The following is a 13810-nucleotide window of genomic DNA, read 5'->3' on the forward strand; positions in this document are numbered from 1 at the left end:
AAATCTGAGGTGATTCTAATTGGTTTCCCTTTATAGGTGATTGATCTTTTTTCCTTGACAGCTTTAAGGTCTTTTCCTTGGTCTGAATTGATCCTGTGTGGATTATAATGTGACAGTGGGATGTCATATTCTGTTCTGGTCTATATTTGGAGTTCTAAAAGCTTCTTGTATCTGAATAGGCCTATCTCTTTGCATGTTTGGGAAGTTCTCTGCTATGATCCTGTTATACAAATTTGGTAGACCGGAAGTGGCGCTGTGGCTCAAGTGGTAGAGCGCTAGCCTTGAGCTGAAATGCTGAGGGATAGCACCCAGGCCCAGAGTTCAAGCCCCACAACCGACAAAAAAAAAAAAAAAAAAAGTCCTGGATTAACAAATTTGGTAGACCAATAACTTCTGCCTTTAGGTGCTCCTCTACACCCATTATCCTCAGATTAGGCGTTCTGATGGTGTCTTCCAAGTGTTGAATAGATCTATCATATTTCTTGGATTTGTCTTGGATGGTTGTATGTTCTTTCTCTATAATATCTAGGCTGTCTTCAATCCCCGAGATTCCATCTTCTGTATGGTGTAACCTACTGTCAAGACTTTCTACATTGTTTTTTCATTTCCTTCTAGTTGTTCAGCTTTGATGGCTTCAAATTCTTTCTTGGAGCTTTGTTTTAGATCTTGTATGAACCACTTTGCTTCCTTAATTTAGTGTTCAATGTTTATTCTCAAATCACTTAGTTGATTGGTTATGGTTTCCTTGGACTCCCATTCCTTCTGTTGGGTTCCATTCAACATTCCCTTTGTGGTCTCCCTGACTTCCTTCAGCTCTTTGTTAATGGATTCCATGAATCCCTTTAGTGATCTTTGTGTGTTGTCATCCTGCTCTTTCAATTCCTGTATTATTCTTTGCATAGCTTCTCACGTTTACGCAATTCCTGTAGTTCTCTTTGAGTGTTCTCAGCCTGCTCATGCCATTCCTGCCTTTCTCTTTGAGTGTTCTCCAGCAGCTCATGCAATTCCTGTATCAGTTTTTGAGTAGCTTCCTCATGCTCATGATATTCCTGTATTAACCTTTGGTTTGCCTCCTCTCTCTCCCTGTCATACTCATACAGAATCCTTTGTAGGTTTTCAGTCTTTTCATTTACCATATTTACCAGCAGTGTTTGTAGAGCTATTTGGCAACTCTCCTCTGGATTATTCATTATCTGTTCTGTCCCCTGATTATCATGAGTGGGAGTTGAGATACCCAGACTTGCCATTTTTCTTGTGTTTTTTTGGATTACTCTACCCATTTGGGATGAAAGTTAACACCAGTTTTGTGCTAGAACACTATCTTAAGGCAAGCATCAACCAAAGTCTGTAGTTGCACAGTCAAAAGTCTGCAGATACAATCTAGTTCAACAGATATATCTATTCAACATCAAACAACTGTATATTAATGGGCTACAAACTGCAAAGAAGAATTTGGCAAAGCAGAAATTATTGAGTTTAGAGAGAGATGTGGGTAAAAATAGGAATATAGGGATGTGGGGAGGCACAGGAAGAATTAACTTAACTAAGTCCTAATCTCAAACCAGGAAATAGGTTGGATAGAATGAAAGTAGAAAGAGAGGGAAAAAGAAGAAAGAGACAAGAAAAAATAGAAAAGCAAAAATTAAAAATTGCAATGCTTAAAAATTACTCAAAGTTAAAAACAAAATGTTCAGAAAAGAACGTGGATATAATGAGAGAATGGGAGGGATATAAAGGAAACGTGAAAACCTTAAAAATAAAAATGCTTAAAATATTATATTGGTATAAAGAGGTAGTACTGCTATTAAGGAATTTAAGTCTAAGAGGTTTTGAATTGATTAATAAATTTCTGGATTAAGTGTGTACACAATGGAGGATAAGGTCTAATAATCGACTACGGGTATATCTGAGGATGTGCAGAACAGCAATTAAGTCACACAAAGAACGAAAGAGAAGAAAAGGTGAAAAGAATGAGAAAGAAAAAAAAGATCAAAAGTTCAGTAGAGCTAACAGAAAACAAAAAATAACATTTTTTTAATTTAATTTTATTTTATTTGTGAACATACTGTACAGAGGGGTTACAATTACATGGGCAGGATAATGCGTACATTTCTTACCAAGCATTGCACCCTCCTCCTTTGGTTTACCCTTCACATCCCTTCCCAGCCTCCCCCCTCCCACCCAATCCCAATTCTTCTCCTCCCCCCCCCCCCCCCCCCCGCACCGACGTTGTAAAGCTCATTTTGGACATGACAACTTGTACTTCTCATTGTTGCAACAGGTCCACCTGTATCCTTAAACAACTGGTTTTTCCCCATCTCCTCCACAAGTTATACTGACATCAAATATAGTGAAAGCAGGGGATATACTGTGGGGGAGGGACATACAAAGCAACAAAGAGATAATCTTATAAATGAATTAGAAACACATGCATGAAAGAAAAAAACATTAGAATACATATCTAAGGGTTCATTTTCCTGACCTCACATTATCTGACCTTTTCTGCTTGACTCATACATATACTAGATATTGCAAATAAGGGAAACCATGGGACCTATGTTTCTTTGGGCCTGGCTTACTTCACTTAATATAATTTTTCCAAGTTTTTCCATTTCCTAACAAATGGGGTAATGTCATTCTTTCTGATGGAGGCATAGAATTCCATTGTGTATATATACCACATTTTCTTGATCCATTCATCTGTTGAGGGACATCTGGGTTGGTTCCATATCTTAGCTATGGTAAATAATGCTGCAATAAACATTGTTGTGCTGGTAGCTTTAGTGTGGTCTTGTTTGTAAACATTTGGGTAAATGCCCAAAAGTGGGATTGTTGGGTCATAGGGGAGATCTATGTGAAGTGTTTTGAGGAACCTCCATACTGCTTTCCAAAGTGGTTGAACAAGTTTACATTCCCACCAACAATGAAGTAAGGTTCCTTTCTGTCCACATCCCCTCCAGCATCTGTTGTTCTTAGAGTTCTTGATTTTTGCCGTTCTAACTGGGGTGAGGTGATATCTCAATGTTGTTTTGATTTGCATTTCTTTTATGGCTAGGGATGTTGAACATTTCTTCATGTGTCTATTGGCCATCCTTCTTTCTTCTTCAGAGAAGTTTCTCTTTAAGTCTTTCGCCCACTTATTTATTGGGCAGTTGTTTCTTTGAGGATTTGTTGTTGGGGGGTTTAATTTTTTGAGTTCCAAGTATATTTTAGATATGAGACCCTTGTCCGTTGTATGGCTAGTAAAGATCTTCTCCCAATCTGTGGGCTTTCTATTGATCTTGCTAGCTATGTCATTTGCCCTGCAAAAGCTCTGCAACTTTATGCAATCCCATTTGTCCAACCTTTCTTTGATTTGTTGTGTTTCCGGGTCTCTATTCCAAAAATTTCGGCCTGAGCCAAGGAGACCTAGGGTTTCTCCTATTCCATCCTGTAATGTTTTCAGAGTGTCTGCTTTGACTTCAAGGTCTTTGATCCATTTGGATTTGATTCTGGTGCAGGGTGATATATAAGGATCTAGCTTTAGTTTTCTACATGTAGTTAACCCATTTTGCCAGCACCATTTACTGAAGAGGCTGTCTTTCTTCCATTCTATTGTTTTAGCTCCCTTATCGAAGATTAGATGGCTATAGGTCTGTAGGTTCATTTCTGGGTTTTCAATTCTATTCCATTGGTCCTGAGGTCTGTTCTTATGCCAATACCAAGCTGTTTTGATTACTATGGCTTTATAGTAGAGTTTGAAATTTGGTATTGATATTCCTCCAGCAATGTTCTTTCTGTTGAGGATCGTTTTTGCTATTCAGGGTTTGTATTGTTCCGTATGAGTTTTTGGATTGCCTCTTCTATTTCCTTGAAGAATGAGGTTGGAATATTGATAGGTATCTCATTGAATTTGTAGATAGCCTTGGGAAGTATTGCCATTTTCATGATGTTAATCCTTCCAATCCAGGAGCATGGGAGGCTTTGCCATTTTTTTAGTTCTGTGTTGATTTCCTTTAAAAAATAAAATTTTTAAAAGGAAAAAAAAGAAAGAAAAACGCACACACACATATACCCCTAAAATAAAAATTATAACAGGAAGAAAAAAAAGTTACTAGAAAACAATTTTTTAAGTTAAAAATTAAAAATTTTAAAAAGTTTTAGAAAAAAATTTTTTATAAAAGGTACAAAAAAAGTCGATTGGGGGGGGGCGGGGATAGGAAGATCCTGTATCTCCCTTGTGTCTGTAACCAGTCTCTTGTTGTAGTCTCTTGTCTGCTTGTGGTGTTTGATTTTCCTGTGGCTTGGTTGGTTTCTTAAGTCAGTTTGTTTGAGCTGGCAGAAAAATGCTCTGCTTTACCCAGGATTTTGTGATCCTCCTCCCAGGCTAGTTCAATGGGAGGGAGATCTGCTTTGAGTATAACAAAAGAGGGAGATGTCTGTTTTCTCTAGTTTGGAGATGCTGTGATCTCTACTTTTTAATAACAGGACACTGTGTTCCTAAGCCTATATTGATTGCCAAGCTGGAGCAAGGTGCAGAACCATGGATAAGAGAAGCCTCAGATAAGAATCTCACAGGTGAGATAAAGCATCTTGCATAATGATCTTGCAGCCAGAGCCCACTTGTAAGTTTAATGAGCTGTACTGAGCAATAATGTTCTTAGTTCCCTGAGTCATGTGTGGCAGAGAACTAGGTGATCCTTTGTCTCAAGGGCTTGTCAATCAAGAAGTCACATGGAGACAAACTGAATTTGGTGTCCCAGTATAGTTAAAGTGAGCGAATTTCTCTTTGTAGAAATCATTCTTAAACAGAAAAAGGAAATGAGAAATGTAGAAAATGAGGTCTCACTTTCTTTGAAACTAGCACTATGCAGGTATGAGGAAATAAGGAGTATGCCAGGACTGCTATCCTGTGATGAGGAAAATTGCTTCTTGGTGATGGTGGCAGTGAGTGAGATTCAGAAGCAAAGCTTTTGGTTCACAGGGGATGATTACCTGGGTGGTGAGCTGGAGTATCTTTGGTCTTTAATGGTTGTGAGGGGGTAGGAGTGTCAGAAGAGGAAATTTGATGAGAATTTGACTAAGGTAAAGAGAAACAAATTTTCAAAATGCCACCAATAGCCGGGAGCCAGTGGCTTATACCTCTAATCATAGCTACTCAGGAGCCTGAGATCTGAGGATCACAGTTCAAAGCCAGCTTGGCAGGAAAGTCCCTGAGATTCTTTTTTTTTTTTTTTTAACTCAGGACCTAGGTGCTGTCCCTGAGCTCTTCAGCTCAAGACTAGCACTCTACCACTTGAGCCACGGTGCCACTTCCAGCTTTTTTCTTTTTCTTATGTGGTGCTGAGGAATCAAACCCAGGACCTCAGGCATGCAAGGCAAGCACTCTACCACTGAGCCACCTTCCCAGCCCTACCCTGAGGCTCTTATCTCCAATAAACCACCAGAAAACCAGAAGTGGTGCTGTGGCTTAAGCAGTAGAGTGCTCGCCTTGAGCTGAAGAGCGCAAGGACAGCGCCCAAGCCCACAGTTCAAGCCCCCTGACTGACCAGAAAATAAAAAATGCCACCAATACCTAAAGTAATTCTTAGTGAGAAGTTAGAACTGAAGAGATGGAGTTATATATTCTTATTCTCAGGAACCTTTCCTGCTTATGTGAAACGCAAACAGATGTATAAAATACCCTAATGGTCTCTAATCATCTAATGGTTGAGAAGCAAAGCAGCAAAATATATAAATTATTTTCACAAATTAAAAGAAAAACAACAGCTATTCCCTTATGACCAAACCTCGAGGGTACTAAACCAGATGTTAAGTACTCAGCTTAAAACTAACTGTATAGTTGAATAATTTGAGTAATAAATTCCTTGAGAAAAAAAATATGAAACAGAAAAACATTTTTTACCATTGTTAAATGTCAGTACTACTTTGTTAACTAATACATTATGGAGAAAGGCATATATTCTGCATCAACAGTTCCTGCTTTGATATTTTAAAAATCTCATAACAGATATAATGGGAGAAAATGTCTTTACTTTTACATTAAGGGATCTTGAGGTCTCATTAATGTTTTTGTCTGTCTTTCTATATCTCATTGTAGATGTCCAAGAAATAGAGTACAGGACTAAGACGTGTCAGAAGAGTCCCTATGATTGTCTGTCTGAAGTAGGAGTCATGAATAGTAACACAGGGGAGGAAAATGTGAAATTAATAACAACTTTTAATTTGAGATCCAAACCTAAGTCAGAGCTGATTAGGAATAATGGGAACTCCTTAGGGATAAGGACAGAGGAGTTCAGGCAGTGTCAGAACATGCTTCTCTATGGTGAACCTGCTGAGATGTGTGCTGCTTATAGTCCCGGAGTATCTCCTGTAGTTAAAGAATCAAACCAACGTGGACATTCTTTCACCCGGAAGGCACAGCTTACTGTCCATCAGACAACACACACAGGAGAGAAACCTCATGAATGTAACCTGTGTGGAAAGTCTTTCGCCCGGAAGGAACACCTTTCTGTCCATCAGAAAACGCACACAAGAGAGAAACCTTATGAATGTAACGTGTGTGGAAAGTCTTTCATCCGGAAGGCAAACCTTACTTTTCATCAGACAACTCACACAGGAAAGAAACTTTATGAATGTAACATGTGTGGAAAATCTTTTCACTTGAAGGCATACGTTATTGTTCACGAGAGAACACACACAGGGGAGAAACCTTATGAATGTAATGTGTGTGGAAAGTGTTTCACCCAGAAGTCACAACTTACTGTCCATCAGACAACACACAGAGGAGAGAAACCTTATGAATGTAATGTGTGTAGAAAGTCTTTCACCCGGAAGGCACACCTTACTGTCCATCAGACAACACATACAGGAGAGAGACCTTATGAATGTAATGTGTGTGGAAAGTCTTTCACCCAGAAAATATGCCTTACTGTCCATGAGAGAATACACACAGGAGAGAAACCTTATGAATGTAATGTGTGTAGAAAGTCTTTCACCATGAAGGCACACCTTACTGCCCATCAGGCAACACATACAGGAGAGAGACCTTATGAATGTAGCAGGTGTGGAAAGTCTTTCACCCAGAAAATAAGCCTTAGTGTCCATGAGAGAATACACACGGGAGACAAACCTTATGGATGTAGCTGGTGTGGAAAGTCTTTCATCCGGAAGGCAGACCTTAAATCACATCAGAGAAGACACACAGGAGAGAAACCTTATGAATGTATGGAGTGTGGAAAGTCTTTCAGGTGGAAAGCAGGACTTAACATCCATCAGAGAATGCACACAGGAGACAAACGTTATGAATGTAGTAGTTGTGGAAAGTCTTTCATCCAGAAGACACACCTGAAAACACATCAGAGAAAACACACAGGAGAGAAACCTTATGAATGTATGAAGTGTGGAAAGTCTTTCATATGGAAGGCACGCCTTAATATCCATCAGAGAACACACACAGGGGTGAAACCTTTAGGATGTAACCTGTGTGGAAAGTCCTTTGCCCAGAAGGCACACCTTAACATCCATCAGAGAACACACAGGAGAGAAACCTTATGAATGTATCAGCTGTGGAAAGTCTTTCACCTGGAAGGAATACCTTATTGCCCATCAGAGAAACCCTTTGAATGCAACAGCTGTGGAAAGTCATTCGCCCAGAGGGGACAGCTTTCTGTCCATCAGGAAACACACAGGAGTGAAACCTTGTGAATGTAACAGCTGTGGAAAGAGTTTCACACAGAAGTCAACCCTCATTTTTCATCAGAGAGCGCAACACAGGAGAGAAGCCTTATGAATGCAACAAATGTGGAAAGAACCATCAACAGGAGACCACAGCCTAGCATATAAGAAAATTCACCCAAATGAGAAACCTCTGGAATGTAACAAGTGGGGAAAGTCTTTCATCTGGAAGAAAAGTCAGTTTGCAACAAAAAACCCACACAGGATACAAACCTTATCAAGGTAGCAAATGTGGAGTCCTTCAACCAGAAGGCACAGCTCAGGGTTCATCATTGAACACACACACATGAGAGAAATCATAGGAATGAAAAACATGTGGAAAGGTTTTCAAGAAAGTTCTCCATACTCTCAGTCATTCTTCCCTCGAAGTACATCTTCTACAATCCTTGAGTTCCATGTCCATGTCTAACATTCTTTATTGGGAGATCTACAAGAAGATGATAATGTCTAATTTCTGTTTCATTAAATTCTAGAATGATATTTACCTTTTTCCTTTTATTTTGCTGTTAGTTTCATTTGAACTTATAGCCCTTTAGTTCCCTTTGGCTTTTATACTCAAGCTTAGCACTCTACCCTTTGTGCCACATCTCTAATTTTGAGGTTGTTGTATTTAGTATCATGAGTCCTATCATTGGGAAGCAGTCTACTTTCTTCAAAGGTGTTTACAAAACTTATGTAAGTAAAACTGAAATGTTATAAATTAGGAAAATAAGTATTTTCATAGAATCTATAATACAAATTGAGTGATTTAATGGAATTTTGTAACACATTTTAAAATAATGAGAAATATTTGAGAATTAGATAAAGATGAGTAATAAAGTTAATTTAGTAAATACTTATGTTGTAAAATTCAATAAAAGTGACAGAGTCCATTCAGATTTTATGTGGACAGCAATTTTCATATTTTCTGTAAACTAACAATACCTTGTATAACATCAGTCTCTCCCCCCTGGAACTTAACAGTTCTATAATTTTTATAGAGCAGGTAGAAATTGGCATATATTCTATCACAACAGAATTGACGAAATACATTAAGGGTTAGAAGTATGGCTTAGCTGTTAGAGCACTAGCAAATGAGCAAAAGTATCATGTACTGAGTTTGAGTCCCAGTCTTGGAGCTAAAAAAACAAAAAAGAATATACACTTACTATTTCAAATGAAAATTTCAAATGAGTACTGAAAAAAAATGAGTAATATAGATAAAGTAACATTGCGCAACCCCATGTGTAAAAACAGCATTCAGGAGTTCCACATGAACATGTCTCCATAGCAACAGCTTATGAGGACTTTAGAGAGATACTTGAGAATGTCCCAACGGTTCATGAATGTGAACCTCTTGGCTTTGAGTGACAGATTTCAAGGCGAGGCATGCATCAGCATGTCACCAGGGTGTTTACATTGAGCACCTATCATTTTCCCACTGGACATTTTCATTTTACAAAACTAATCTGAAAACCAAAGATTATATTAATGCCTATACATGAAGTCATGTTTAAAAAGCAAACATTGTGAATCAAGGAACAAGGTAAAATGAAACAGTGAAAAGAATCTTATTTCCTTGATTTGAAATACCAACCTTACCAATTTCTTCTCTTCCTCAGTTTGATGTAGATGTAGAATAAAACTTTCAGTTCTTTCTGAGAAATATATGTATGTATGTATGTATGTATGTATATGTATGCAAACATACATATATATGTCTATATACTTAATGTATATAAGATATTGAGCTTTGACATATATAATTCATTTTCAGGTAGAGTAAGATTACAATCCATTCACTGGAAATATTATATCAGTGATATATATATATGTGTGTATAGATATCTATGTATGTATATATCTATGTATGTATACACATATATATCAGTACAAATTCATCCACTCACTTGAATCTACCCACCACTCTCCATAGCACCATTCATTGTATCAGAGCTTTTCCACAATCAGCTCATCTCAGGAGCAGCCATGGTGCAAAAGAGCACAGACCCATATCAGGCCCTAAGTACAGGCACATAAAGGAGGAAACTCATTTACTGTATAATCAAGTCCTCAAAGAAGGGATAGCAGTAAGGTTAAATTATTTGGAATTGAACACCCAAGAAATGAAGATTCTTAAAAAGAAGAGGATTAAAAGTCAAGGAATTTCATTGATTGAAAATAAAAGCACAATTCATCTCACCATGAATAGTTTATCTGACACATTAGCACCTAAGAATATTCCTAGTTCCCCAACTCATATTTTTTCTCCCTTTCACTCTGAAGTGTCTGAAACTCACCTGATGAAAACTGTTGGTCAGTGTAAAGTATTTGGCTGATTTTAAGAGGTCTCAGAACACTTATGAAGCAGCTGGGCACCTGTGGTTCACACATGTACTCCTATCTACTCAGGAAGCTGAGATCTGAGGATCATAGTTCAAAACCAGCCAAGCTAGGGAAGTCGTTGAAATTACTATATCCAATTCACCCAAAGGCGAACAGGTGGTTCAAGTGACACAGTGCTAGTCTTGAGCAAAAATGTTCAGGGACAGCACCTACGCCCTGAGTTCAAGCCCCAGGTCCAGCAAAAATGCAAATAAACATAGAAGCCCTGATTCAATACCAGAAATAATACAAAACATGTAAATTTCAATATGTAAAGCTGCTGGGCTCAGGCCGCTCATGCCTGCAGTTCTGAAGATCAATCTTTGAGGCTTACTTTGGCAAAATGAACATGAGACACTTATCGCCAATTAATGTAAAAGTCAAAAGTAGTAGATATGTGGCTCAAGTGGTAAAGGACTAGGCTTCAGCAAAGCTCAGGTACAGCACGTAGGCAATGAGATCAAGTGCTAACATTGGCATGTTTGACTGATGTGCAGAAATCAATGCCAGTTGTAATTGAACTTCATCTCATAATAATGCACACTTAAAGAATCCTCTTAGAAACAAAAAAGTAGGTTTCTATGATACAGTTGTGAAGCTAGTTCATCATTTGTTGAGAGCCGACAGTAAAGCTCAAAGGTCATCTTTGACCCCTGTGCTCACTTGAAGGCATGTACAAGAAACTGGTTTACTAGAATAACACCAGGTGCCCAGGATTGCTTTGCTATGTCTGCAGAGTTTGTTTTGCTTTCTACCAGTTGACCTTGTCTTGTTTTTACTGAAATTTTCCTTGTTTTTCTGGACTATTGTAACCTTATGTTACCTCTTGACTTCTAATAATATGTATTAGGGAAAGTTAAAAATAAACGGTGCTGCAGTCTTGAGCTGCAGACCTCCCAACCCCATCCTTTTTCTTGTGTCTTTATTTTTTCCTCATCCTCACCCGCTAATTCAGGATTCCCTCTCGTTGCCGGCAGGCTCCGGCAATCATTTAGTAGTTCCTCTAAATGTAATCATTCCTTAATAACTAGGAATTTGTTTGGTTTGAGGACAGCAGTGTATTCATCTCAAATAAAGTTAGTAAGCTAGGTGTGGTTGGGCAGGTTTATAATTCAAAATGTAGTGAAGGAAGACAGGATTTTCACTAGTTTGAGAGCAACACAGGCTACATAGTAAGGTTCTGCATCAGTTTGTATATGGATATATAGAGAGACATATCCACACATGCATATCTATACATACACACTTGCATAATCATGCATGTTATATGGTATATATTACTAATATATTACATATTTTATATATACATAAAGTACTTTGGTTTTTTATAAGGAATGTTAATGGCCATGGTTTCTCTGATGATGTCAAACTACAGACTGTAGTTTTCTCATATATGTATGTGTGTGTATGTTGCATGTCCCCAACTAATACTGGATATATATATTATATATATATATATATGCTTTATGTATTATATATAGTTAATATATAATTAGAATATATGTATGGTCCAAATAGATTGGGACATACTTTGTGGCATTTGAAAATTCATCTTATTTTCTATGGCAACATCCATAAAAGGAAAAAACCATGTAGGTACTGGTGGCTTGTGCCTGCACGGTATTGATGGATTTTGCCTGTAAGCCTAGATACCCAGGAAGCCAAGAACGGAGAATCAAGGAATAGAGCAAGCATAGACCAAAAAGACTACAAGACATTAGCTTCAATTAACTAGCAAAAAGCTGAGTGGGAGGCATGATTCATCTCCTTGACCTAGGAGAGAGGAAGCTGAACAAGCACAAAACCTGAGTTCTAGCTCAGGTACTGGCAAAAACAAACAAATAGGCATTAGCCAACTCAGTTTTTAAAAAATCAGCTATCTGGAGAACAAGGAGTGTATAGGTCTTAGTATCATAGAAATTCTCCAGCAGTTGTGGATTAAGTAACCGTGTATGGCCTTTAGATATTTGAATTTTTTTTTATTTTTTGGGGGGGGCTCAGGTTGTGGGGCCTGAACTCTGGGCCTGGGTGCTGTCCCTCTGCTCTTCAGCTCAAGGCTAGCGCTCTACCACTTGAGCCACAGCGCCACTTCCGACTTTTTTCTTTTTGCTTATGTGGTGCTGAGGAATCGAACCCAGGGCCTCAGGCATGCAAGGCAAGCACTCTACCACTGAGCCACTTTCCCAGCCCTAGATATTTGAATAATTTTATGACAGATTCTATTTTTTTTTTTTTACTAGTCCTGGGGTTTGAACTCAGGGCCTTGGCACTGTCCATGAGCTTCTTTTGCTCCAGACTAGCACTCTACCATTTGAGCCACAGTGCCACTTCCAGCTTTTTCTGTTTATGTGGTAATGAGGATCAAACCAAAGTTTTCATGCATGCTTGGCAAGCACTCTACCACTGAGCCTCATTCTCAACACATCACAGATTTTGATTTTTGGTTTTTTTTTTTTTTTTTTTTGCCGGTCATGGGGCCTGAACTCTGGGCCTGGGCGCTGTTCCTCAGCTCTTCTGCTCAAGGCTAGCGCTCTACCACTTGAGCCACAGTGCCACTTCCTGCTTTTTCTGTTTATTTGGTGCTGAGGAATCGAACCCAGGGCCTCATGTATGCAAGGCAAGCACTCTACCACTGAGCCACCTTCCCAGCCCCCACAGATTTTGATAAGTAGAATTAAAACACAGCATAATAGACTGCAGCATGGGAAAACATATTTGCCAGAAATACATCTGAAAACAGAATAAGATACAGAGAGAGCTCAAATATCTAAACTCCCAAAGAACCAATAAGCCAATTAATAAATACGTAAACTGACAGGACAAATGAGTGAACTTAATTCCCAAAGATATATAACTGAGAACATCTTTAGATGAAGCAATTCTCAACATCCTTGGCTAGAAAGGTAATGAAAAATGGAATGACATATAAATTTCATTTCAATCAATGCACATCAGCAAGTACACAAAAAGAAATAACTGCTGGTAAGAATATTTGTGTGCATTTAAATTATGGAAATATGGTATAGATGTCTCAAAAAGCTAAAAATAGAAGTACCATAGGATCCAGCAATACTACCCATGGACATACATCTGAAGGAATATAAGGAGAGAACACGGTCATGTTTACACCCACATTTATTGCACCTCTATTCCCAAGAGCCAAACTGGAAGCAGTCTAGAAGCACTACAGTTGAATAGACAAAATGTGGCTTAGACATGCCAAGTTCTAGGCAGTTTATATATTATATTATTCCCTTCTGCTAACAATGCTATCCTATCCAGATTACAGAGACATGGAATTATTTCTGCCATTGTATAGATGAGAAATCAAGATCCAAAGGGTTTTTTTAAACTATGCCCAACTGTTAATGAGTTACCAAAAAAAGTCAGCTTGCCTCAGTAAATGGTAATCTACACAGTCAGCTAATGACAGGAATGTTAAAGAATGTGGAGATGATTGAGAACTCTAGAATAGTTCGTGAAATTCCAAGCAATCAGTTGTGTGCTGAATGAGTGGGTTCTTATTTCTTGAATTAAGGATATGTGTCTGACCTCAGTCCCACAGTTTGAGGAGTTACACGCTTACAGATTAGTCTATCTCAGTTTATGTCAGTCACTTTAATGCAAAGCACTACAACTCAACTTCCATCTTGGTGTTAGGGTTTTATGAAACTTCTCCTGGTAGGCAGAAGGACTAACTGACAAAAATTAAGCAGAGGGGTTTCAACAG

At 38.3% G+C, this 13810-nt stretch overlaps 1 protein-coding gene across 1 annotated transcript in view; it reads left to right on the top strand.

The window, feature by feature from the left end:
- The window catches only part of LOC138829680 (zinc finger protein 717-like), a 33828-nt gene extending 22843 nt beyond the window's left edge, over window positions 1-10985 (top strand). The window contains exons 4-5 of the mRNA XM_070026154.1: window positions 4468-4557; window positions 6080-10985. Coding sequence (XP_069882255.1) covers window positions 4468-4557; window positions 6080-7536 — 1547 coding nt within the window. The 3' untranslated portion in view covers window positions 7537-10985. The remainder of the gene's footprint in view (window positions 1-4467; window positions 4558-6079) is intronic.
- Window positions 10986-13810: the final 2825 nt, after the last annotated feature.

Source organism: Dipodomys merriami, unplaced genomic scaffold, assembly GCF_024711535.1.
Source record: "Dipodomys merriami isolate MVZ:Mamm:240054 unplaced genomic scaffold, mDipMer1.0.p SCAF_175, whole genome shotgun sequence".
Taxonomy (NCBI): Eukaryota; Metazoa; Chordata; class Mammalia; order Rodentia; family Heteromyidae; genus Dipodomys; species Dipodomys merriami.